Below are 25987 nucleotides of genomic sequence, written 5' to 3' on the forward strand. Positions count from 1 at the left end.
TTAGTTCAATTGTCTTACTCCATCACAACCCAAAACATAAGCGTATTTTACTTCACTGTTTGTAAACAATGGCATTGTAAACAAACACTGCCTCAAAGCATGGTTAAAACTGTCATTTTGGTCTTGGTCAGTCCTGGCAGCTGTAGCTCGGGCTATGAATTTGATTGGTTACGTTTCTCCATCCCCATCCCTCAGCTGTTTACCCAAACAGTGGTGGGACTGCCCCTTTTTTAAGTCAAGGACAATTTTTTTTTTACCACAAGGCCTAGTGCAGTCTGCAGGATGTTGTGTTTAGTTAGACTCAACTCTAGGCCACAGCATGATAGATCAGGTCAATCTCACAATGTAAACGCCGCACAAATCCACACTCACACACAATGTTCATTACCGAGAGCAGTTGAGAGACTGCGCCGGATGCATAAATCAACCAATATAAATGGCCAACTTTTCTCGCCGCCAGTTATTGCGGTAGCCATGGCTACCTGTCGCATGTCTCAAAAGGTTTCCCAGGACATCCAGCGGTGGTGTGTGGCGGCTGAGGGCTGACGATGTCCAGAGGGGTATCTAATTCCCTGTATTTATGGTATTTCTGCACCTGTCCACCATACCAACAGAGCACACAGCCATGCATCTCCATGAGCAGAGAGAGCAGAGCTGTGGTGTGTGTTCTCAGGGTGTGTAAACACACGAGAAACGGGGCTAATGGCTCCTGTACGAAAACGCAAACGCACTTCTGCCACTCGGGTGGAAATGGGGGAGGCACTGAGAAGTTTGTCTGAACTAGGGAGTTTGTTTTAGACGTTTGTATTCTGAAAGGCAGCGGTGTTCAGCTTTCCTGCTATGTTTAATATTACCTGGGAATTGACATTGGAGGATGCTTTTTAGTTGACTGTGTACATCTCTCATCTGTCTATGTCTCTCAGAGCGTCAGATGTGCAGCAACATGTCGGCGTCCAGCACCATCCCGTCCAACGTGACGGGCATCAGCAAGGAGCTGGTCGACCTGCGTCACCTGATCCAGTTCCCCGAGGAGATCGCCAGCATCCTGACGGCGCAGGAGCAGCAGCTGTACCGACGCATCTTCCCACTGGACTACCTCTGTTTCCTCACCCAGGACCTGGGCAGCCCCGACTGCAGCAAGCGCCTGCACCCCAGCCTCAAGGCATCGCTGTCGGCCCCGGCCATGCCCATACAGACCCAGAGGAACACCGTGGAGGACCTGGTCACGCGATTCAATGAGGTGAGACTAGTGGAGAGAGGATGGGCTAATGTGACTGCGTTGAGTGGTCAGTAACAATCCTGATCCTAAAGATCTACTGGATGGGATTCAGTTAATAAAGGTCTTGATGATTAATTGATTAGTTGAGTCAGGTGGGTTAGTGCTGGGCTATAACAAAAGCTTGGACACACTGTTGCTCTCCGGGACCAGGTTTGGAGAGCCCTACTGTATAAGGTTATTAAAGATCTCACTTGACGGTAATGTTGTTAGTTATAATTTTTTGCCTTGTGGAATTGACCACCTGGTGGTATACTGTGTTTGGTGGTCGTATTCTGCCAGGTTGTTTCGCATACTTGAGGTGATTAGTGTCATATTACACTCATAAATGGAGCCCTTTGAGCTGCCCTCTACGCTGATTGACTTTGAGAATAAACAATTAATAAAAACAGCTCGGCCGCATCAGAATGAAGTCCGTCCCAAGCACAGAGTGGAAATGATGTCATCTTTAAGTTGCACGCCGTAACATCAGCTGGTTTTCATTAAGTGAGAGAAGTAGAGCGAATGTGCATCCTAACCATTTTTGGGCATGTTTGCGGAGCTATAATCCAATGAGTGACTCTTCCCAACAGAGACAAACAGAGTCTGACATAAGCTCCACAGCATGATGGAGATGGACTCACTGTGTGTGGTTACCTGCTGTGCCCCAGTTCCACCAACTGGAGCAGAGAAACTGGGCAGGTTGTTTGAGCCGAAATGGCTGTCTGGAGCAGTTAACTCTGACAAACACAAAATGCTTGTGTGGTGAGTTTGTAATAACTCTCTGTCAACCTTGATTATGTCATCGTTCCATCATGGGGAAACTAAACCTTGATAGCGCAGTAGGACACACAACAAAAGAAACAAGATTGTAAGTACATTGTATATGTTTTTGATCACTGGTCAAATGGTGTTATTGGCATTTACACACTGGAATTATAATTGTATTGTTATTGTGTAGCCTATTTGATTTATGGTATATCATATTGGAATCAGAGTGCCGCTCTGTTTTTAGTCCAGTGGATTTGGGTTGTCATTCTGATGTAACCCCTATGTGTCGTTATCAAAGGGAAGCCACATAACAGATAGGGACTATTTTAGATCCCCGTCGACCGATCTCCCACCTTTTAATACGGACTCGTCCATGAGCGGACGGGAGTCGTGCCATTTGGAATATCAGCCACTCTGCAAGATATGCACCTGTTTCTAATCTACCAGTGCTTTCATGTCCACCGTCCGCAATGTTTATAACGCTGAGGGACATAGCTGTAATGTAATACAGTCTGGATTCAAATAGTTACGTACTGCAGACGCTTGGAGAGGGAGAAGAGGAATGTCATGTTTTCTCGCTCTATCACTTTGGTGCCGTCTCTCATTGTCAGTCGTTCCTGGAAACGAGGGAGGAGGAGGAGGTTGGGATGATATCTGTGTCTGATGGCGCTCTAACTTTATTTAGTGTCTCTGAAGTTTTGTCTCTGGAGCGAATCAAACTGCAGTTTCCCCCCCCTACCCCTCCCCCTCCCTTTACATCTTACATAACCCAGTAATTAGATCTGTGGGGTGTTCTTTTTTTTTTTTTTTAAGTCTACTGGATTCTCTCTGGGTGTGTACAGATGTAGGTTCTTAATTTGACTCTTGTGTTGCTGAGAATTTTGCACAGCAGGAAATGCAAAGTTGTTTAGGTTTAAAAAGGTATGAAAAGGTATAATGTATGAACTCACTAACTGTAAGTCGCTCTGGATAAGAGCGTCTGCTAAATGACTAAAATGTAAAGTTTGTAATTTCCACTTTAAAATGTCAAACACGATTTGCCCCAACGAAAAATGAATCAACCCCTACAATATATTTCCATTAATTATAATCCCCAAAAATAATTCACATTTCCTGTTGCTGCTGGATTATTTTCCTGCTGTAGCAAGCTGGCTCAAATGTTAAGATCCTCCATCTGTAACTATAGACAGCCGAGCGGAGCGACGAGGAATGTTTACAGGGATGACATTAGAGAGTCGGACTGGCCCTGGTTCTGATGACTGGATCTCCCATAGGAACAGAACAGACGTGAGACTGCAGTATCAGGAACCTGCCTGTGGAACTGTTTATGTAACCCTCGTTGTTTTAAGGGGGGGGGGGGTTTAGCTGCGACACGACAGCGGGCAAATATTTGCTCCAACTGTTATGTCCAGTCCAGGGTTTCTGCATGAACTTGGATAAACCCTGGACTACTATTTTGGTTGGATGTATGCAACAAACGAGACCTGATGCAATCAAGAGTTTCATGACTTGTTGTAGAGCCGACTACCAGCATCGTTCTGTATTAGGTTGGAGATGGTGACCGCTACACCTGGGGTGAAATAAGACCTAATACCATTTCAATGAGTTCATCATAAATCGTGCTGTTGTTGATGCTGTGTAGAACATTAACCTGCACAGTGTGAAACACTAGTCCTCTGCCTTTCACTATAAGGGAGTGTCCCAAATGGCACCATATTCCCTATATAGTGCCTCTACTTTTGACCAGAGCCCTATGTGCACTATGAAAGTAGTGCACTATATAGGGGCCCTATGAAAGTAGTGCACTATATAGGGACTAGCGTGTCATTTCAAACGTAGCCTGGCTGTTTCAGAGCATTGGCAGGTCATGAAGTAGACTATGTTCTAACTGTGAGAGTTGCTGCCTCTAACAGGTGAGCTCGTGGGTGACCTGGTTGATCCTGACTGCGGGTTCAATGGAGGAGAAGAGAGCAGTGTTCTCCTACCTGGTCCACGTGGCCAAGTGCTGCTGGAACATGGGCAACTACAACGCTGTCATGGAGTTCCTGGCTGGACTACGGTATTTCTGACGACACTATAGTCCTCCAGACACGTTTGATACACGCCTCCCTTTCTTCCTACAGCAGCTGTCAATTTACATATTCAGATTGCACCTATTAAAAGTCGTTCTGGATAAGAGTGTCTTCTACATGATAAAACATAATGTAAGTCAAATGTGAAATAGATCGATATGGAATTATACTCTGCTCCAGGTCTCGGAAAGTACTGAAAATGTGGCAGTTCATGGAGCAGTCGGACATTGAGACCATGCGCAGGCTGAAAGATGCCATGGCGCAGCACGAGTCTTCGTCCGAGTACAAGAAAGTGGTGAACCGTGCCCTTAACATCCCAGGGTGCAAGGTGGTGCCCTTCTGTGGCGTCTTCCTCAAAGAGCTGAGTGACGCTCTGGACGGGGCCGCCAGCATTATCAGCCTGCGCCACTCACCGCACGACTCGCCAGAGGACTCACTAGAGGTAACGAAGTGGGCCAGGCCCTAGCTTGCATGCCAGGCTTGTACCATAGTGGGTGGACAGACAACACCTGCTATCGCCCTAAAGCTCTTAACACAGCTTTTGATGGCTCTTCCTAGATGAGCAGTTTGACAATGTACACTTTACATGAAGTTGCTGTTTTACCTGTGTAGTAACACTTTTATTACCACAGTAACAACAGGTTCACTTTACCCTGTTTCTCTTTCTGTGTAGTTTGTGGGGGACTACGGCGGGCAGCAGCACTTCCTGCAGAGGGCGGGGCCAGATGGGCTGCACAGCCAGGAGAAGGAAGCCACGGTCAGCAACATCCTGCAGATCATCCGCTCCTGCAACCGCAGTCTGGAGACGGAGGAGGGAGAGGAGGGCCAGCACGAAGGATCCTCCACCTCCTGCAAAAATACTTTCATGGACAGGAACAGGAACCAGTAAGTGACAGGATCAGGAAGAAGTGGCACTCAGGCACAGATCTAGGATCAGATTTAGGATTCCCGAATCCTATCCATAACCTGTGGTGGGAAAACGAAGAATCTGCAGTCAATCCTTTCCTCTCTCCATCATACTGTGATTGCGTTCATCTAGGCTTTCCCTCTACTTGGCTACACACCTCTAGCATATACAGTATTTGCATGTTTGATTTAAAGGTTATTTACACATGCATTTTCTATGAATGTTTCACATTCTAAAGCAGAATTACATGGATGATACATTTTAGATTTCACCTGTTTAAACGCACTTTAATCTGATAAAGTCGAGAATAACGTCTTCCACTTTAAATCCTAAATCTTTTCTCCCTGACGTTTCCGCAACCGACCTCCACCAAAGTGATGTAATATGTTTAATGTAGCTCTTATTTCACTGTGAATCCTTTCAGAATGACTGGTGACCCTGTCTTCTTTGACAGAAACACACAGAGACAGAAGCTTTTATACTGTTCTGTTAAGAGCCACTAGTTCTGCAGACATTGTCCATGGACCACTTCAGTTGAGACTGCCATTGTTGCAGCTTGTCCTATTTTTGAAGTGTGTCAACACAACTGAATGTTCTGTCCAGCAGAGATGTAGTCGTTATGAAATATCATTGTTTGGCCTTATGAAACATGCTGAAAGCATAGTAACTGCAAGATTAAGAATTATATTTTAAGACAGGATATTTTAGAGAACATGCAACAGTAAAGCATAGATTATAATTAAGCAATAAGCCCCGAGGAGGTGTGGTATATGGCCAATATACCACGGCTAAGGGCTGTTCTTAGCCACGACGCAAGGCAGAGTGCCTGGATACAGCCGTTAGCCGTGGTATATTGGCCATATACCACAAACCCCCTTTCCAATGTAATTAGAGTAATTATCACAGAGCGTTTTGGTGCTTCTGCAATCAAGTAGCTCCCATCAACCATGATTAGACAGACTGAGCACTGAAAGCTTGTACCATCGCCCAATTCAGTTCTCTCATTTAAGTATATTTAAAATATAAATACCCGTGGTATACGGTCTGATATACCATGGCTTTTAGCCAATCAGCATTCAGGGCTCGAACCACCCGGTTTATAATGTCTGATATACCACGGCTTTCAGACAATCAGCATCCAGGACCCAAACTACCCGGTTTATAAAACGGTATAATCAATGACAAGTGTTACTTGACAGGAAGCACATTTCTTCCCTAATTTTCAAGAGGTTCATGAATCATATTTAATGTCAGGTTATCTGGGGGACTGCGAGTGTTTATTATGGGAATACTTTGTTGAGATAGCAGTTTCACAATTTTCCAGTTTCCTTTTGGCTTTACAAAGCTAAGTAAATGGCATAAATGATTGTGATCGAAATCTAAAGAGTTCCCGGTAAGTGTACTAGTGTACTACACTGGAAGCGGAGAGCAGGTTGCCAGCGCCGTATAGTTTCCTGACCCTGATGGGAGATCTGTTTGTCCTCAAACTGGGGTTAATGGTCACTGGGTGGAAAAGGCCTCTGATTTATGACACCATTTTGTGTCCGGTGGGGCCTCTGGATCCAGTCAATGGTTTTCTGTGGATATCCTCTCAAGTGGTTTTCTGTGGAACTCCTCGCGCAATGTTGATTGGCGGAACGATAAGGCAAAATGTGACACCTCTCATCCTTTCACTCCTCTGTCTTCCTTGTTTTACCTCAACTATTTGTAGCTAGACACTTTCTGACCTTTTCTCTTTCTTCTTCCTCCCTCATCCCTCCCTCCACCTTAGCTCTTTCACGAGCAGGTCAGATTCCAACCGTGTCTTGTAAGTTATCAGACCACCGTTTTAGAGGTTTCCCACTAACTGACTTTGCTTGAGTTGTATGTGTAGAATTTGCTGTTATAATTGCATGGTGCTTTTTATGCTTGTTCATCTGTGCAACATTTTCCAAATCCAGTTGAACTGTTTGAGACTGGGCTTCATTCAATGCATCTGTTATCCTCAAAGTGACGTTATTTTGGTAGATGACATGGCTGGGATGTTACATTTATTGAATAGAACAAGGTGGTGATGAGACAATCATTCCCCCTCTATATGTCCTAGAGTAGAGGCAGAAACATTAACCGTTCACAAATACCCACTGATTGGCGTTCTGCTCCTCTTTGACCTCCTCCTTCGCCCGTTAGGTTTGTGGTGGGAGACCTGTCAGACTCTGAGGGTGATCTGTCTGAGTTGTCTAAAGAGGTGGAGTTCCAGGGGACCGAGGAGACCCACCGGGCCTTCGGCCACGGCACAGAGCTCATCCCCTGGTACGTGCTCTCCCTCCAGCCTGACGTCCACCAGTTCCTCCTGCAGGGCGCCACCGTCATCCATTACGACCAGGAGAGCCACCTCACCGCTCGCTGTCTCCTCCGCCTGCAGCCCGACAACTGCATCCTGACCTGGGCTAATCCCCAGAGCGGCAGCCCCCCCGCGGAGCCCCCAGGCCTGGGTCAACCTGTAGTGAACAGCCTGTCGGAGGGCCTGCTGGACCTCTCGGTGGTCAAGGCTGTGTTCCTGGGCCACCCCGGGGTGGACTTGCATGCTGTGTGTGTGCAGAACAAGCTGTTAAACACCATGAGGGCCGAGGAGAATGGGGTCAGTCTGCTCTACGGGCTCCATACTACAGACAACAGGCTGCTGCACTTTGTGGCCCCCAAGCACACAGCCCACATGCTGCATGAGGGACTGGTGGAGCTGGTCAACGCCATGAGGAAGATGAAGAAGTTCCCCGATCAGAGACTGCACTGGCTCAGGAGGCAGTACGTCAGCCTCTATCAGGTAAAACGCTTCTTCATTGACATTGTGGATGATATGGGACGGCAGGTATATTGAATCAGTCTAGAACACACCAGGTGGAATTCATTTGGGATGTCTAATGTCCTGTTAATCAATACTCAAAAGGGAAACGGTGAGCCTCCGTAACTTGAGCACAGATGCAAGGAAGGTGATTTTGACTCGCCTAATGTCAATTAGCCTTGAGTGAGTGATCTCCTCATAGACTGCTGTGTGTTCGCGTGTCATCTCCCATCTCCGATAGGAGGAGGGCAGGTACGAGGGTCCCACTCTTGCACAGGCCATAGAGCTGTTTGGGGGGCGACGCTGGAACATGGGCACAGGGGGCACAGAGAAGCCCAGTGCTCAGAAGAACAACTCCATCTCCACCACCAAGAAGAAGAAGAAGGCTCTGACCAGGGTTAGGAGAAATATACAAAAAAATATAGTATCAGTTTGAGAAATACAGCCTTCATTGTGTTTATTTGCCTGGGGTTGTGGATATCTGTGTCATTGATGGGGTGTTTCATAAACCACACAGGGAGACAGCGGGGACGCTACCGATGATGAGATAATCCAACGGAAAACCAAGAGCTGCAAGGACACCCTGTGCAGGAACAGGCCGGAGCTGTGTGACAGCATGGACCAGGAAGGGCTAGGTAACCTGTCTACTACACTACACCACAATTCCTCAGTGACATGTCACTGTCCTCACATACCAGTTTATGGTTTACAGGGAGGGACACTTTCAAAAATGGGAATATCTGGGATTTTAAATGGTCTGATTTTGTTGACTTCTAAATGACTCTTGTTCACTGTGTTTGACGTTTTTTTACATTGCGTGTAACCCTGTACGTTATTGATTCCGTAGAGGACGGCTTCCCTGGACCCTTCTCCCTGTCGAGCTGTAAGACCCCAGGTTCCTCCTCCAGTATGGGCAGCTCCAACCCCTCCCGCCCTCTCTCCTCCCCCGTCCTGTCAGGCAGCACCAAGGCCCAGCCAGGGTAAGACATGAAACCTGACCCCAGACCTGTTCTTAGAGGGAAACGTTGCATATAGTTGATAAGACGTCTGTAAACCGATTATCATCTACTTACATGTAAACCTACTGATACTGTAAGCCTCACACCAGACACTATTGCCACTTTATTTAAACATCTTTATCTATAATATAAAATAGACATAAGAAAATATATTTTAAATCTAGTGTTTTTAACTATGACAGTAACCAATCTCTCTCATCCTGTCCCTGTGTAGTGCATGGAGCAGTAGAAGTTGGCACGGCCGGGGGAAGGGCTGCTTCAAGGGCTTCCAGAACCTCATGATCTCTGACAGCACCATGAGCTTTATCGAGTTCGTCGAGCTCTTCAAGTCTTTCAGGTGCTCCGTCCAACTTGCAGCCTCCTCTCTTTATAGCGTACAGCAACTAATAGTCTATATACAATAGTAACATTAATTATACAAGTCTATGGTAGTGATTAAATTCACTCCCACTGGCAATATAGAGGGAACTCTCATAGCACAAGGGCACAATTACTGCATTCCATTCAAACATTCAGAAGAAGCTTTTAGAAATCCAACCAATCTTTCCCAAGGTTGTTTTGTCAAAGACACACTGCGGTTTTCTGAAGTTTCTCTCAATTGAACATAAAGACTAAGGCTACACGCCGAAACATGTTGCTCTTATGTAATAATGAAAAAGCATACCATTGTCCGCTGTCAATGTCCTCCAAGAGTGGCTGAATATTTCCCTCTCTTGTCAATTGAATGTAAACGCCCCCGTTCTTGTTTTGATGTGCTGTAGCATTCGGAGCCGTAAAGACCTGAAAGAGCTATTTGACACCTACGCCGTTCCCTGCAGTCGCTCCGGCACGGAGTCTGTCCCCCTCTACACCAACCTGAGGATCGACGACAAGGACTCGGGACTGCAGCCTGACCTAGGTCTGTCTCTCTGTACCCCTATGTGTTTGTGACTGTGTGAGTGGTTTGTATTGGGTACTGTTCAATCATTGTTTAAAAGTAAATACTTTTTATATATATATATATATATATATATATATATATACACACACACACAGTGAAGGGGAAAAAAAGTATTTGATCCCCTGCTGATTTTGTACGTTTGCCCACTGACAAAGAAATGATCAGTCTATAATTTTAATGGTAGGTTTATTTGAACAGTGTGAGACAGAATAACAACAAAAGAATCCAGAAAAACGCATGTCAGAAATGTTTTATAAATTGATTTGCATTTTAATGAGGGAAATATGTATTTGACCCCTCTGCAATACATGACTTAGTACTTGGTGGCAAAACCCTTGTTGGCAATCACAGAGGTCAGACGTTTCTTGTAGTTGGCCACCAGGGTTGCACACATCTCAGGAGGGATTTTGTCCCACTCCTCTTTGCAGATTTTCTCCAAGTCATTAAGGTTTCGAGGCTGACGTTTGGCAACTCGAACATTCAGCTCCCGCCACAGATTTTCTATGGGATTAAGGTCTGGATACTGGCTAGGCCACTCCAGGACCTTAATGTGCTTCTTCTTGAGCCACTCCTTTGTTGCCTTGGCCGTGTGTTTTGGGTCATTGTCATGCTGGAATACCCATCCACAACCCATTTTCAATGCCCTGGCTGAGGGAAGGAGGTTCTCACCCAAGATTTGACGGTACATGGCCCCTTGCATCATCGTCCCTTTGATGCGGTGAAGTTGTCCTGTCCCCTAAGCAGAAAAACACCCCCAAAGCATAATGTTTCCACCTCCATGTTTGACGGTGGGGATGGTGTTGTTGGGGTCATAGGCAGCATTCCTCCTCCTCCAAAAACGGCGAGTTGAGTTGATGCCAAAGAGCTCGATTTTGGTCTCATCTGACCACAACACTTTCACCCAGTTCTCCTCTGAATCATTCAGATGTTCATTGGCAAACTTCAGACGGGCCTGTATATGTGCTTTCTTGAGCAGGGGGACATTGCGGGCGCTGCAGGATTTCAGTCCTTCACGGCGTAGTGTGTTACCAATTGTTTTCTTGGTGACTATGGTCCCAGCTGCCTTGAGATCATTGACAAGATCCTCCCGTGTAGTTCTGGGGTGATTCCTCCCCGTTCTCATGATCATTGCAACTCCACAAGGTGAGATCTTGCATGGAGCCCCAGGCCGAGGGAGATTGACAGGTCTTTTGTGTTTCTTCCATTTGCGAATAATCGTACCAACTGTTGTCACCTTCTCACCAAGCTGCTTGGCGATGGTCTTGTAGCCCATTCCAGCCTTGTGTAGGTCTACAATCTTGTCCCTGACATCCTTGGAGAGCTCTTTGGTCTTGGCCATGGTGAAGAGTTTGGAATCTGATTGATTGATTGCTTCTGTGGACCAGTGTTTTTTATACAGGTAACAAACTGAGATTAGGAGCACTCACTTTAAGAGTGTGCTCCTAATCTCAGTTCGGTACCTGTATAAAAGACACCTGGGAGCCAGAATTTGTTCTGATTGAGAGGGGGTCAAATACTTATTTCCCTCATTAAAATGCAAATCAATTTATAACATTTTTGTTGTTATTCTGTCTCTCACTGTTCAAATAAACCTACCATTAAAATTATAGACTGATCATTTCTTTGTCAGTGGGCAAACGTACAAAATCAGCAGGGGATCAAATACTTTTTTCCCTCCCTGTAAGGTCAGAACGTGTATATATATTTTGGTGTACTTAAATGAGATGGTACAAGCTTTCAGTGCTCAGTCTGTCTAATCATGGTTGATGGGAGCTACTTGATTGCAGAAGCACCAAACGCTCTGTGATAATTACTCTCTAGAGGCTTGTTGGTTCAGAAGGACTCGAACAGTGGAATCACACTGTGGTGTAGGAATATTGGACGTTAATGTTGTTAGTGTGTTAGTTAGAGAATTACTTCTAAAGATGCAGTTTTCCTGTCCTCCACAGACTTGCTGACCCGTAACGGTTCGGACCTGGGCCTCTTAATCCGAACACGGCAGCAGATGTCGGACAACCAGAAGCAGATCTCGGACGCCATTGCGGCGGCCAGCATCGTGACCAACGGGACGGGTGTGGAGAACGCCTCTTTAGGGGTGTTGGGGCTGGCCATCCCACAGCTCAACGACTTCCTGGTCAACTGCCAGCGGGAACACCTGACCTACGACGAGATCCTCAGCGTCATCCAGGTGGGTCAGATGACTGGTCCAGCAAGCTGTACTTAAAGGGATGTCTTTTACGGTCTGAAAAAATCGGAAGAAATTTGATTTTGCAGTTTAATGTCTCTTTAACTAGGCAGACATGTAATATTGTGATATACTGTACAATAGACATGCTATATAAATTAGGTAAGGACTAGAGGATTATATTTCTGTGATATACTGTTAAATTGGATTTCCTTTGTCTCATCAGAAATTTGAGCCTTGCATAAGCATGCGTCAGATGGGTTGGATGTCCTTCGAAGGTTTTGCCAGGTACATTAATTTCCCAATAAATATTAAGTTGACTAACTCAAGAAATTCCGTCATAGGAATTCTGAAATGACATTCGTTACCAGTTGAGTTAAAGTGACCTTTACCTCTACTCCTCCCCAGGTTTTTAATGGACAAGGAGAACTTTGCGTCTAAGAACGAGGAGTCTCAGGTGAACCCGGAGGAGCTCCAGTATCCCATGTCTTACTACTACATAGAGTCCTCTCACAACACATACCTCACTGGACACCAGCTCAAAGGAGAGTCCTCTGTAGAGCTCTACAGCCAGGTGATGATTGATGCAAGCGTACATATTTTCCTCAGGAAATTGACCTTTTCTAGGTTTGTTTTGGAGGGGATTTGTAAGCATCTGATCATTTTGTCAACTTCAGTTTGCCATTAACTTAATGTAGCAGGCGTAAAAGAAACGCCTGAGCGGGATCCCCACATTCGGTTTTCAGAGGGAAAGGAAGCTAGTGTGTTTCTGGTGTTTACCGACCCCGCTGAGGGTGGTTTGCCATAAGCAGGGCCAGGAGTTTTTCCAGACTATGTAAACTGACCAGGACAAACTCTGGGCTCCTGCTGCACTTTAGCTATAAGATGAATTCTGTTTTGGTGTGATCGCCCATCTTATTATTATGGGATGTGGTTGTTGTGTTGTCTAGGTGCTGCTGCAGGGCTGCAGGAGTGTGGAGCTGGACTGTTGGGATGGAGACGACGGATCACCCATTATCTACCACGGACACACCCTCACCACCAAGATCCCCTTCAAGGTTAGTCTATACCCTTGGCACAACCCTGTCACAACTCTTGTCACACTGCCACTTTTGACCTCATGTCACTGTTTGGCCTAGATACAGTACAATAATGGCATACCTTTATTGTAGCTTGATTAATACTGCTGGAATCTCTTAGGGTTGTATTATTGAATAAATAGGACAATAGTTATGCATGTTATGCCTCATTTACTATAACCCATGGTCTTCTAGGATGTGGTGGAGGCGGTCAATCGCACTGCTTTTGTCAACTCAGACATGCCGGTCATCCTGTCCATTGAGAACCACTGCTCTCTACCTCAGCAACGCAAAATGGCTGAAATCTTCAAGGTACCTCCTTCTGGCTCTAATGGACCTGATCTGTACGGATTCTAGCTGACGTGTCATGTGTTCTATCTCGAGGAACCTTGTTACTGCATTCTTTACTCCTTTGGAGATAGCTCCAAGTGCTTTGATAAAAAAAGCCTTTGATTGTAGCGTGTCTGTGAGGGATCCTTGGGCCCGCACACTTCATCTGTTTGTTTATGTTTGAAGGCGGTGTTCGGAGACAAGCTGGTGACCAAATTCCTGTTTGAGAGTGATTTCTCTGATGACCCTCTGCTGCCCTCCCCGCTGCAACTGAAGGGAAAGATCCTCCTCAAGAACAAGAAGCTGAAAGCACACCAGGCTCCCGTCGACATTGTCAAACAGAAGGTGAGAGCTTATACAGTGTGAACGCAGGATGACATCAGTCAAGCTGTGTGTCTTTGGAGGTGACTGAGGAGCCCACAGACAGATAATGTCAAAACAAGCTGTTAGGTTCATCTTAGGTAGTTTGTTTGTTGACATGGGGGCATTGGCTACAGGACTTTCCACCAATCATACCATGCTCTGTTCCCTCAGGCTCACCAGCTGGCTCACATCCAGGCCCAGGCCAGCAACGGGGCACCGGGTGGCAGCTCACCTGGTAACCATGATGATGATGAAGAGGAAGAAGACGAGTACGACGATGACTATGAATCCCTGTCTGATGGTGAGAGAGAGACTCTCTTTGACTGTATATAAACCCTCAGTAACAATGTACACAACACATACATGGACCAGTAATGTAGGAGAGAGATTTTTGTATTTAGACTCTCTCTTCTTTTTAACATCTTCCTCTATTCTGCCGTTTTAACATGAGTGAAACCTCTATTGGATTTACAATAGCTGTACTTGGAGATGGGTATCTGTTTTTCCTGTACGCTCTCCTCCTGTTCCCCTGTTCCCTGACTGTTCCTCTGTGCTTTAGCTGACGTTCTTTCAGCTTCCACTGCCTCGTATAGCCTTGAAGGTAAACTGAACAACATAACCGGCCTTCTCCACTGTACCAGCTCCTACTGCATGGCGCCTACTCTAACACTGTCTGTGCAGAGATCTTGTACTGTGTGCCTGGGTGCTTGTACGCTTTGCATGTCTCCCTTGCTGGCCTGCTATCCGGGGTGAAATGAAGGTTTTTAATGTTCCATGGGTGGGTACTGGGTGGGTTAGAAGTCTGGAACCTTAACATTGTGATTGGGGTTGATTTGTAGTGCTAAACTGCAGATGGAATGAGGTTAAAGCAGCTGAGCATGTGGTTTGGGGGGGGGGTCATGTCTAATTATCTGTTTGGTCCGTGTTGTCAGTACACACAGGGCCAGTATAGTGTAAATACGCCGCCCCCCCCCCCCCCCATCCGCGCTGCTGTGTTTTCATATGTGCGTCCTGACCTCGCTGGTGACAGTGGCTCATCAGAGAGAGAAAACAAAAGACATCTGTTTTCTCAGGCCCCTGCGCGCCCCTGTCCAGGGAGCGGTGGGGCCTAAAAACCATAGCCCACTCCTCTACTGTTAGGACCTCTGGGAATAAGCTACGCTCTCACCAGCCACTACCACATGTAACCAGAGCCGTATGAGACACAGACAGACGAAGCTACAGTGTCCTGTAACTGCACTGAACTGGTGGGATTCCTGCTGTAAAATAACTGTCATTTGGGTGAAAATTCCTCTTTTAACTGCAAAGCACTTTGGATGTGTGCGCTACATGGCTTACATTGCTGCTCATGCTGTGTGTGGGCGAGAGAAGAACAGGAGGCTCAAACTCCCAGCTCTTTGTTTACAGAATCTGCATTGCATTGTGGTATTTGTGGAGGGCCAATGTTTTCCTCAGAATGGCATTTCCCCAATTCCCAGCATTGCAAGCAAGCTATCTGAAATGTCTTATGGGAAGAAATTCTTCTCCGTTTACCGCTAATGGCTTGACAAGGAAGATTCAAAGTGAAACCAATGACTAACATCACATTGAAAGCAGTCAGTTGATTAAATGGAGCTGTTCTGCCTGACTCCCTCACTCAAAGATGATGGTTATGTTTCTCAGATAACATCCTGGATGATAAACCAGAAGGGAAGTCCTCGGGTGACAAGGAAGATCATCACATCATTGATGAGATGCCAAAGAGGATGAAGAAAGCAGACAATGCTGTAACCCAGAGCAAAGGGAAGGTGGGTTTAACCTCTAACCTCTGACATTTAGCAGACGCTCTTATCCAGAGCGACTTACAGTTAGTGATTGCGTACATTTTTCATACTGGCCCCCTGTGGGACTCGAACCCACAACCCTGGCGTTGCAAGCGCCATGCTCTACCAACTGAGCTACACGGGACTAGTCTCTTGAGCCAAGAGAGACCATAGAGATAAAATGGATCTTAATTGTGAACTACGAGACACCAGTCCTATATAAATGTTTGACAAATGCACCCTAAATGTGTGTATTCTTCGAAGTAATCACAGATTGAATCACTGACTCTACTCCTACCCCAGGTATTTGACATGGAGCTGGGAGAAGAGTTCTATCTCCCCCAGAATAAGAAGGAGAGTCGCCAGATCGCTCAGGAGCTCTCTGACCTCGTCATCTACTGCCAGGCCGTCAAGTTCCCTGGTAGTGGGCCTTTACTTTCATTGACTTTACTATATGGCTCCTAGAAATGGGTGGATGTTCAAAATGTTGTGGATTTGCTTATGCCTAGAGTGTTTTTATTCTGCCTAGTGATTTTTCAATCGTGAGAGATAACGATTTAAAAGTTCACAAAGGAATAAAACCAGGGCTATGAATTGATGGTAAATTAGAATCAGGTGCAACATCTGCTAGGGGCATAATTCCCCAGAGCACAGGCAGAACAAACAAACAGGCAACATTAAACCAGCGAGGGGAGGAGGAGAGATGGTGCCCTTAAGCCACGGCCTTGTCTTAAACTCTTGTCTGGGGCTCTCTCTGTGTGTGTGTGTGTGTGTGTGTGTGCGTGCATCCATCTGTGTTGTGTGGGAAACAGGCCTCTCCACCCTCTCTCCTTCGGCCTCTGGCAGAAGAAAAGACAGGAAGAGCAGGAAGTCCATCTTTGGCACGGCTCCTGGTCGTATGGGAGGCAGCCCCGGGGAGGCGGTGACGCTGGGCCGGACCCCAGGGAAGGGTACGTATGTCTGGGCCTTTCCCCATGACCCAGACCCCTAGACCTGGAGCTGGGGGTTGAAAGGGGACAGGGAAGGACACCCACATAGCCGGACTACACCCCATGGGAACCAGCCTGTTAACTTTTCCATACTTAAAATGGCCCTCTTAAAGTGAGTGCGCAATGTAATCAAAAGTGTACAGAAAGATGCGGAGAGGAGCTGTCGTGGCATTTTTGTTAAAGGGTTTGTAAAAGGGTTGAAATGGGATGTTTTTTCTGGCTCAGCACTCAGAGGCTCGGCAGAGAGGTTGAATAGTAGTGTAGCTAATGTCTCTTTCATGATCAATCAGAACACTAAGAAAGGTACTATTTGTTATATTTAAATGTCCTACCTAATGAAATGTTGAATTGTCTTAAAGTCCTGGGGAAAAAAGTTTTTTTTTAAAAATGTGTTCAAATCGTTATTTGAGCTTTCCTTATTATTCACTGCTAAACGTATCAGAATCGGTATCAGAATCAGTATCAGAATCAGAATCAGTATTAGTATCAGAATCGGTATCAGAATCGTAATCTGCTAAATGACTAGCTAGGTTGTAAATGTCCATTTGGCCCTCTCTGACTGACCTCTAGGTGTCGTGGAGGCTATGCGTCTGGGCTGGGAGGAGCAGATGTCGCCCGTACTCAGCCCCAGCGCGTCACTGAGCGCCATCATCCGCACTCCCAAGTGCTACCACATTTCCTCGGTCAACGAGAACGCTGCCAAGCGCCTGTGCCGCCGCCACTCCCATAAGCTGATCCAGCACACCACCTGCCAGCTGCTAAGGACCTACCCGGCCGCCACGCGCATCGACTCAGCCAACCCCAACCCTCTCCCCTTCTGGCTACACGGCATGCAAGTGGTGGCTCTCAATTATCAGACTGACGGTAAGGTGATGGAGTTGGAGGTTTACTGATAGGGTTGGTCCAGGTTAGTCCCTGGATGAGACGATGCTCAATAGAGATCCTTCATTGAAAGTCATATTTTGTCCAGGACCAGGCTGGGACTTTCTCAGGAAATAACCCATGAGGTCCATAACTAGGGCTCTAGAGTTTCTCCCTGGTCAGGTGACATGGTAAGGAAAAACTCAGGGTCCTACTTATGAACTCATTGAACTTTTCAAGAAACTCTAGTTGCCTATTCATTGTAAATCTCGTGGGCAGGGTACATTACAATATGACCCCGTGGAGATGTTTTGGAGAAACACTGGCAGGGTTGTGTTCTCTTGCATGTCATTTCTCTGTAAGGGGTGCTCTGACCTGGGCAGCACCTAGTCAACTCGTTACACTGAACATGGTCGTGATACTGATGGGCCTGATGCATTTTATGGGCTTTGTCTGTTTTACACAAATTTACAAATGATGCGGCTTTGCAAGCGTTTTGCAAATGTTTTTCTACTCGTGCCTTCAGCGTTTCCAAACACAAATGAAGTTAAGTGGATAGTCTGCTGTTGTCTTTTTTCCATCTCTTTCACTCACTCTTTTTTCCGTCCCTACCTCTCTCTCGCTCTCTCTCCCTCTCTCTCTACCTCTCTCCCCTCTCTCTCTCTCTCTCTCTCTCTCTCTACCTACCTCTCTCTCCCATCGCTCTCTCTCTCTACCTCTCTCCCGTCTCTCGCTCTCTCTCTCGCTCTCTCTACCTCTCTCTCTCTCTCTCTCTCTCTACCTCTCTCCCGTCTCTCTCTCTACACACCTCTCTCTCTCTCTCTCCCATCGCTCTCTCTCTCTACCTCTCTCCCGTCTCTCTCTCTCTCTCTCTCTCCCATCGGTCTCTCTCTCTACCGCTCTCTCTCTCTACCTCTCTCCCGTCTCTCTCTCTACCGTCTCTCTCTCTCTCTCTCTACCGTCTCTCTCTCTCTCCCATCGCTCTCCCTCTCCCGTCGCTCTCTCTACCTACCTCTCTCTCTCCCGTCTCTCTCTCTCTCTCCCGTCTCTCTCTCCCGTCTCTCTCTCCCGTCTCTCTCTCTCTCTCTCCCGTCTCTCTGTCTCTCTCTCTCTCCCGTCTCTCTCTCTCTCCCGTCTCTCTCTCTCTCCCGTCTCTCTCTCTCTCCCGTCTCTCTCTCTCTCTCCCGTCTCTCTCTCTCTCTCCCGTCTCTCTCTCTCTCTCCCGTCTCTCTCTCTCGTCTCTCTCTCTACCTCTCTCCCGTCTCTCTCTCTCTCTCTCTACCTCTCTCCCGTCTCTCTCTCTCTACCTACCTCTCTCTCTCCCATCTCTCTCTCTCTCTCTCTCTCCCGTCTCTCTCTCCCGTCTCTCTCTCTCTCGCTCTCTCTCCCGTCTCTCTCTCTCTCGCTCTCTCTCCCGTCTCTCTCGCTCTCTCTCTCTCTCTCTCTCTCTCTCCCGCCCGTCTCTCGCTCTCTCGCTCTCTCTCCCGTCTCTCTCGCTCTCTCTCTCTCTCTCTCTCGCTCTCTCTCCCGTCTCTCTCTCTCTCGCTCTCTCTCCCGTCTCTCTCGCTCTCTCTCTCTCTCTCTCTCTCTCCCGCCCGTCTCTCTCGCTCTCTCTCTATAGACCTGCCCATGCAGTTAAATACAGCTCTGTTTGAAGCAAATGGGCATTGTGGTTACGTCCTGAAACCTCCAGTGCTGTGGGATCGCTGCTGTCCCCTCTACCAGCAACTCTGCCCCCTGGAGAGAGACGTGGAGAGCATGATCCCAACACTCTACTCTCTGACCGTGAGCACACACACATACACTCCCCTCCGTATGTATTTGGACAGCAAAACATTATTATTTTTTTGCTCTATACTCCATCATTTTGGATTTGAGATCAAATGTTTCATATGAGGCGACAGTACGGAATGTCATCTTTTATTTGAGTTTATTTTCATACAAATCTGTTTTACCATTTTAGAAATGAAAGCATTTATATGTCTAGTCCCCCCATTTGAAGAAGTCATAAGTATTTGAACAACTTCACTTATAGGGCATTAAAGTAGTCAAAAGTTTAGTATTTGGATCAATTTGCAGTTTGTTTTGGTTGTGTTTCGGATAATATTTTGTCCAATAGGAACTGAATGGACATGGATATATGGAGGGAACTGTACATGGACGCACACATAAGCAAGCATGCAAACAGACACACACACACACACACACACACACACAGTGCTCTGGGAGTACACACACAATCTCACCCCCTCTAGGGATACCCAGACACTCAACCCAACAAAAACTACAATGTAGCCAAACGCACTTCAATATGACCCATATACTGGTCTCTCCCACTAACTACCCTCCTGTGTATAAACACACACTTACCCAAAGCACTCCCATCGGGCTCTTCAACATGGCTTTGAAGGTTTATTGGAGCTATTTGCACCAAATATCTGATTTCTCTAGTTGACATACAGGGACGCCACCCTATAAATCTTCTGCAATAGTGAATGGTAAAAGAGGTCATAGAAAACGAGTTATGTCCAAACAAAGAAACGTTTTAATTTCTCATCCAGAGCGATTTCCAGGAGCAATTAGGGTCAAGTGCCTGGCTCAAGGGCAAATCGACAGATCTTTCACCTAGTCAGTTTGGGGATTCGAACCAGCGACCTTTCGGTTACTGGCACAACGGGCTTAACCACTAGGGTACCTGCTGCCCGTTAATTAAACAAAGAGATGTTTAATTTCTCATAACCTGACAGGAAGAAGTCATGAGCCTTCAGTGGCAGGTCAGGGGAACCTTTATAATAACCGAACTCGGCTTTGGTGTAAACAGTTAGGCCTACCCTCTGGTTGAATGTTGCTGAAGGTCCCTATAACCAGCAGTGGAATATGACACAAGTATTATAAAATACTAAGTAAATCAGTCATGTAATGACACGTATCTGTATTAAAGTGTATTGAGATGATTAAATTCACTTTTGATATGAAGTAAAGATGTCCTCCCCCTCTCTGTCAGATTGTGTCGGGGCAGAACGTGTGCCCTGCCAACAGCGCGGGCAGCCCCTGTGTGGAGGTGGACGTGCTGGGTATGCCTGTGGACTGCTGCCACTTCCGCACCAAGCCCATCCACCGCAACACGCTCAACCCCATGTGGTCAGAGCACTTCCTGTTCCCCGTGCACTTTGAGGATGCCTGCTTCCTGCGCATCGCTGTGGTTGAGAACAACAGCTCCCAGACCACCGCTCAAAGGACGCTGCCTCTACGGGCCCTCAAACCAGGTGAGGGAGAGGAGGAGGAGGAGGGGAGGGGGGAGAGGAAATGAGGAGGAAGAAAGTGATGAGGACTTTCAACTTTAAACACTTTCAATATTCCTGACAAATGTTCTCAAGCGACAGCAAAACGCTATTTAGCTACACGCTATTTAAATCAAATCAAATCAAATTTCATTTGTCACATGCGCCGAATACAAGTGACCTTACAGTGAAATGCTTACTTACAAGCCCTTAACCAACAATGCAGTTTTAAGAAAGAATACAAAAAAAAACTAAAAAATTACTAAAGAATACAATATAAAATAATACGAAATAGAAGTAACAAATAATTAAAGAGCAGCAGTAAAAATAACAATAGCGAGGCTATATACAGGGGGTACTGGTACAGAGTCAATGTGCGGGGGGCACCGGTTAGTTGAGGTAATTGGGGTAATATGTACATGTAGGTAGAGTTATTAAAGTGACTATGCATAGATAATAAACAATATATAATAATAATATGCCATTTAGCAGACGCTTTTATCCAAAGCAACTTACAGTCATGTGCGCATACATTTTTACGTATGGGTGGTCCCGGGGATCGAACCCACTACCCTGGTGTTACAAGCGCCATGCTCTACCAATTGAGCTACAGAGGACCACAACAATAAACAGAGAGTAGCAGCAGCGTAAAAGAAGGGGGAGGGGGGGCAATGCAAATAGTCTGGGTAGCCATTTGATTAGATGTTCAGGAGTCTTATGGCTTGGGGGTAGAAGCTGTTTAGAAGCCTCTTGGACCTAGACTTGGCGCTCCGGTACCGCTTGCCGTGCGGTAGCAGAGAGAACAGTCTATGACAAGGGTGGCTGGAATCTTTGACAATTTTTAGGGCCTTCCTCTGACACCGCCTGGTATAGAGGTCCTGGATGCCAGGAAGCTTGGCCCCAGTGATGTACTGGGCCGTACGCACTACCCTCTGTAGTGCCTTGCGGTCGGAGGCCGAGCTGTTGACATACTGTATTTAGCAACATGCTATTTAGCAACATGCTATGCACAGAGTTGGCTAGCAACGACAGCATGGCATGTGGCCAGGTTAATACACTTCTACTCCCAGTTGTTTAATGTCTGTGGTTGGTTGTGTGTTGTTCCAGGCTACAGACACATCCAGCTGAGGACCCAGCACAATGAGCCCCTGGAGGTGTCCAGTCTGTTCATCTACAGCCGCAGAGTAGAGGAGAGCCCCACCGGCACAGCCTTGCCTGTTGCCATGGTAACGTGCGCGCACACACACACACACACACACACACAGCACCCTGGGGAAGGAACAGCTAGGGATTACTTCTATTATTGTGGCTCGTCGAACAGCATCTGATGATCTAATTAGCTAGCAACCTTAAAGTGCATGTAAGGACTGTGTAAATACTCTGTCACATCAATCTGTATGTAACACTGTATCCCTGGCAGCTGTTCAGTTCTGAGGAGCGGAGGACAGCCCAGCAGCACCAGGTGACAGTCCATGGTGTCCCAGGTCCAGAGCCTTTCACTGTACTGTCTGTGAAGGAGCAGACCACCGCCAGACAGCTACTGGACATGGTCAGTCCCAGCCCACCCACCCACCCACAGACTGACGCGCACACACACACCTGCCACACTCTGTTCATAGTGGCTCATCTATTTCTCCTCTCCCGACTTTAGTTACCGACGTCCACAGAAGGTGCCAGTGAGTACTTCCTGTGTGAGGAGAAGGTGCCTCTGGCAAAGGAGCGAGGTGACAGCAAGAGGTGTGCTCAGCAGCGCCCCCTAGCCCCCGAGGAGGAGATCATCGTGGTGGTCAACAGCTGGCAGCCCGAAGAGGGATACATGGGCAGAATCTGCCTTAAAACCAAGGAAGAGGTACTACTAATTTCATCAAGACTGCTCTAGAGTCAAGCTATTTTTATGAGAAATAGGTCACGCTAATTCATTTTTAAACAATTACTGTATTTTTTTATTGTTCAGTAGAATTGTTATGAATTTCTTCATATTCTAAGGGCCCCCTCTTGTGGGCATATTATACATTACACACTACTTTACTTTCATATAGGGAAAAGTCTCAGTAATGAAACAATTGGAATAATTAAATGTTGTGTTGACAGAACCTAAATTACAAGAACAGAGTGGTGGAGAGAGTGGAGGAGGGAGTGGCTCGGGTGGTAGCAGGGGAGGACGACACCTTCTTCGTCCAGGTGCACGACGTGTCCCCAGAACAACCTCACACAGTCATCAGAGCCCCTCGATACAGCACCGCGCAGGACATCATTCAGCAGGTGAGGAGGAGGAGGAACTGCCCATTAAAACAGGAATCACAGGAGACTGGCTTTTATATGCTATATTCTGACATTAATTCATGCACTAAACCGGTGTATGCGATTCAGAACAAGTTAAACAAACATATTTGAAAAATATACACATGAAGGAATGAACTGTTGACTGCTGATATGAAATGGCTTTGGACTGAAATGAAGTGATAGTCATTAACACATCTTCCCTCTGTCTCCTTTACAGACGCTGAGCAAAGCCAAGTACTCTCTGACCATTCTGAGTAACACTAACCCCATTGATTATGTGTTGGTGGAGGAGGTGTCTAAGGAGGCCAGCAGTAAGAAGTATTCTCAAGCTAAGCCCTTCCAGAGGGTCCTCATGGACCAGGAGTGTGTCTACCAGGTCCAGAGCCGCTGGAGGGGCGCAGGGAAGTTCATCCTCAAGCTCAAAGAACAGGTACACAGGTTTGGAGGGAAGGAATTAACTGTGCCAGTGTGTACTGTAGTCCAATATGGACACACGTGTGTGTGTGTGTGTGTGTATATATATATGTGTGTGTATATATATATATATATATATATATATATATATATATATATATATATATATATATATATATATATATACACACACACACACACACACACACACACACAGTGGGGAAAAAAAGTATTTAGTCAGCCACCAATTGTGCAAGTTCTCCCACTTAAAAAGATGAGAGATGCCTGTAATTTTCATCATAGGTACACGTCAACTATGACAGACAAATTGAGGGAAAAAAATCCAGAAAATCACATCGTAGGATTTTTAATGAATTTATTTGCAAATTATGGTGGAAAATAAGTATTTGGTCACCTACAAACAAGCAAGATTTCTGGCTCTCACAGACCTGTAACTTCTTCTTTAAGAGGCTCCTCTGTCCTCCACTCGTTACCTGTATTAATGGCACCTGTTTGAACTTGTTATCAGTATAAAAGACACCTGTCCACAACCTCAAACAGTCACACTCCAAACTCCACTATGGCCAAGACCAAAGAGCTGTCAAAGGACACCAGAAACAAAATTGTAGACCTGCACCAGGCTGGGAAGACTGAATCTGCAATAGGTAAGCAGCTTGGTTTGAAGAAATCAACTGTGGGAGCAATTATTAGGAAATGGAAGACATACAAGACCACTGATAATCTCCCTCGATCTGGGGCTCCACGCAAGATCTCACCCCTTGGGGTCAAAATGATCACAAGAACGGTGAGCAAAAATCCCAGAACCACACGGGGGGACCTAGTGAATGACCTGCAGAGAGCTGGGACCAAAGTAACAAAGCCTACCATCAGTAACACACTACGCCGCCAGGGACTCAAATCCTGCAGTGCAAGACGTGTCCCCCTGCTTAAGCCAGTACATGTCCAGGCCCGTCTGAAGTGCATTTGGATGATCCAGAAGAGGATTGGGAGAATGTCATATGGTCAGATGAAACCAAAATATAACTTTTTGGTAAAAACTCAACTCGTCATGTTTGGAGGACAAAGAATGCTGAGTTGCATCCAAAGAACACCATACCTACTGTGAAGCATGGGGGTGGAAACATCATGCTTTGGGGCTGTTTTTCTGCAAAGGGACCAGGACGACTGATCCGTGTAAAGGAAAGAATGAATGAGGCCATGTATCGTGAGATTTTGAGTGAAAACCTCCTTCCATCAGCAAGGGCATTGAAGATGAAATGTGGCTGAGTCTTTCAGCATGACAATGATCCCAAACACACCGCCCGGGCAACGAAGGAGTGGCTTCGTAAGAAGCATTTCAAGGTCCTGGAGTGGCCTAGCCAGTCTCCAGATCTCAACCCCATAGAAAATCTTTGGAGGGAGTTGAAAGTCTGTGTTGCCCAGCGACAGCCCCAAAACATCACTACTCTAGAGGAGATCTGCATGGAGGAATGGGCCAAAATACCAGAAACAGTGTGTGAAAACCTTGTGAAGACTTACAGAAAACGTTTGACCTGTGTCATTGCCAACAAAGGGTATATAACAAAGTATTGAGAAACTTTTGTTATTGACCAAATACTTATTTTCCACCATCATTTGCAAATAAATTCATTAAAAATCCTACAATGTGATTTTCTGGATTATTTTTTCTCATTTTGCCTGTCATAGTTGACGTGTACCTATGATGAAAATTACAGGCCTCTCTCATCTTTTTAAGTGGGAGAACTTGCACAATTGGTGGCTGACTAAATACTTTTTCCCCCCACTGTATATATATATATATGTATGTATGTATGTATGTATATGTGTATATATATATATATATATATGTGTATGTATGTATATATATGTATATATGTGTGTGTATATGTATGTATGTATGTATGTATATATATTAGTGTATATCTGTACTAATTGTAGAGAAATTACTTCTAAAAAAGGGCTGAATCTGAACATGAAAAATAAGCATGTAGTAACTCAAACCTTTGTGTGAATCATGCAATTATGTCAATGTTTGAGTTACCCAGGCATCGGCTCAAGTTCACATGAGCAGCAATAATCATTCTCGCTCTTATCAGTTATAACGCTGACTGACTGTCGATGTGTCTGTACTCAGATGGCCCGTGAGGACAAGAGGAAGGGCATCTCGTTTGCCAGCGAGCTGAAGAAGCTGACGAGCCGCAGCCGAAGCATCCCGGCCACAGCCGCCCAGGAGAGCAGTCATAGTAAGGATGAAGGATGCAGGGCAGCATGCAATGTGCCTCTGACTGAGACCCATGAGTGAGACACGCTCGGTCTGCAGTGTGTGCATGGAGTCCCCAGAAGGTACGGAAGTTGTCTTCATATAGGCCCTAGTATCTTCAGCCTTTTCTTCTAGTTCCTCTTTGTCTGTTTTCCATCTTCCATTTCTTAACTTTTGACATCATTTATTTATACAATGCCATATATTTAATGAGATACTTTGCCACCTCATTAATTAGGATAAACGTGTCACCCAGGGACCAGTAAGGGCATGATTAACTGGCGTTGGGTTGCTGTGTTTACCCAGGCTGTGGAGTGCCAACGGGTTTATAGAT

At 46.1% G+C, this 25987-nt stretch overlaps 1 protein-coding gene across 4 annotated transcripts in view; it reads left to right on the top strand.

Moving 5' to 3' along the window:
* plce1 (phospholipase C, epsilon 1) overlaps positions 1-25987 on the top strand; it is a 77487-nt gene that overhangs the window by 50993 nt on the left and 507 nt on the right. For 3 of the 4 annotated variants that reach the window (XM_084160419.1, XM_084160418.1, XM_084160421.1), the window contains 30 exons: positions 924-1240; positions 3940-4085; positions 4279-4540; positions 4772-4983; positions 7175-7808; positions 8068-8223; positions 8344-8461; positions 8674-8806; positions 9060-9182; positions 9607-9743; positions 11735-11973; positions 12197-12258; positions 12379-12544; positions 12921-13028; positions 13245-13361; positions 13566-13724; positions 13914-14043; positions 14302-14343; positions 15405-15529; positions 15848-15965; positions 16357-16494; positions 17104-17397; positions 19016-19179; positions 20399-20660; positions 21783-21901; positions 22096-22224; positions 22327-22524; positions 22767-22937; positions 23176-23388; positions 25528-25736. In XM_084160419.1, the coding sequence (XP_084016545.1) occupies positions 924-1240; positions 3940-4085; positions 4279-4540; positions 4772-4983; positions 7175-7808; positions 8068-8223; positions 8344-8461; positions 8674-8806; positions 9060-9182; positions 9607-9743; positions 11735-11973; positions 12197-12258; positions 12379-12544; positions 12921-13028; positions 13245-13361; positions 13566-13724; positions 13914-14043; positions 14302-14343; positions 15405-15529; positions 15848-15965; positions 16357-16494; positions 17104-17397; positions 19016-19179; positions 20399-20660; positions 21783-21901; positions 22096-22224; positions 22327-22524; positions 22767-22937; positions 23176-23388; positions 25528-25695 (5360 nt within the window). In that variant the 3' untranslated portion in view covers positions 25696-25736. The remainder of the gene's footprint in view (positions 1-923; positions 1241-3939; positions 4086-4278; positions 4541-4771; positions 4984-7174; positions 7809-8067; positions 8224-8343; positions 8462-8673; positions 8807-9059; positions 9183-9606; positions 9744-11734; positions 11974-12196; positions 12259-12378; positions 12545-12920; positions 13029-13244; positions 13362-13565; positions 13725-13913; positions 14044-14301; positions 14344-15404; positions 15530-15847; positions 15966-16356; positions 16495-17103; positions 17398-19015; positions 19180-20398; positions 20661-21782; positions 21902-22095; positions 22225-22326; positions 22525-22766; positions 22938-23175; positions 23389-25527; positions 25737-25987) is intronic. The other variant, XM_084160420.1, reaches the window with a different exon arrangement.

This window comes from Coregonus lavaretus (genome assembly GCF_964263955.1).
Source record: "Coregonus lavaretus genome assembly, chromosome: 1".
Lineage (NCBI taxonomy): Eukaryota > Metazoa > Chordata > Actinopteri > Salmoniformes > Salmonidae > Coregonus > Coregonus lavaretus.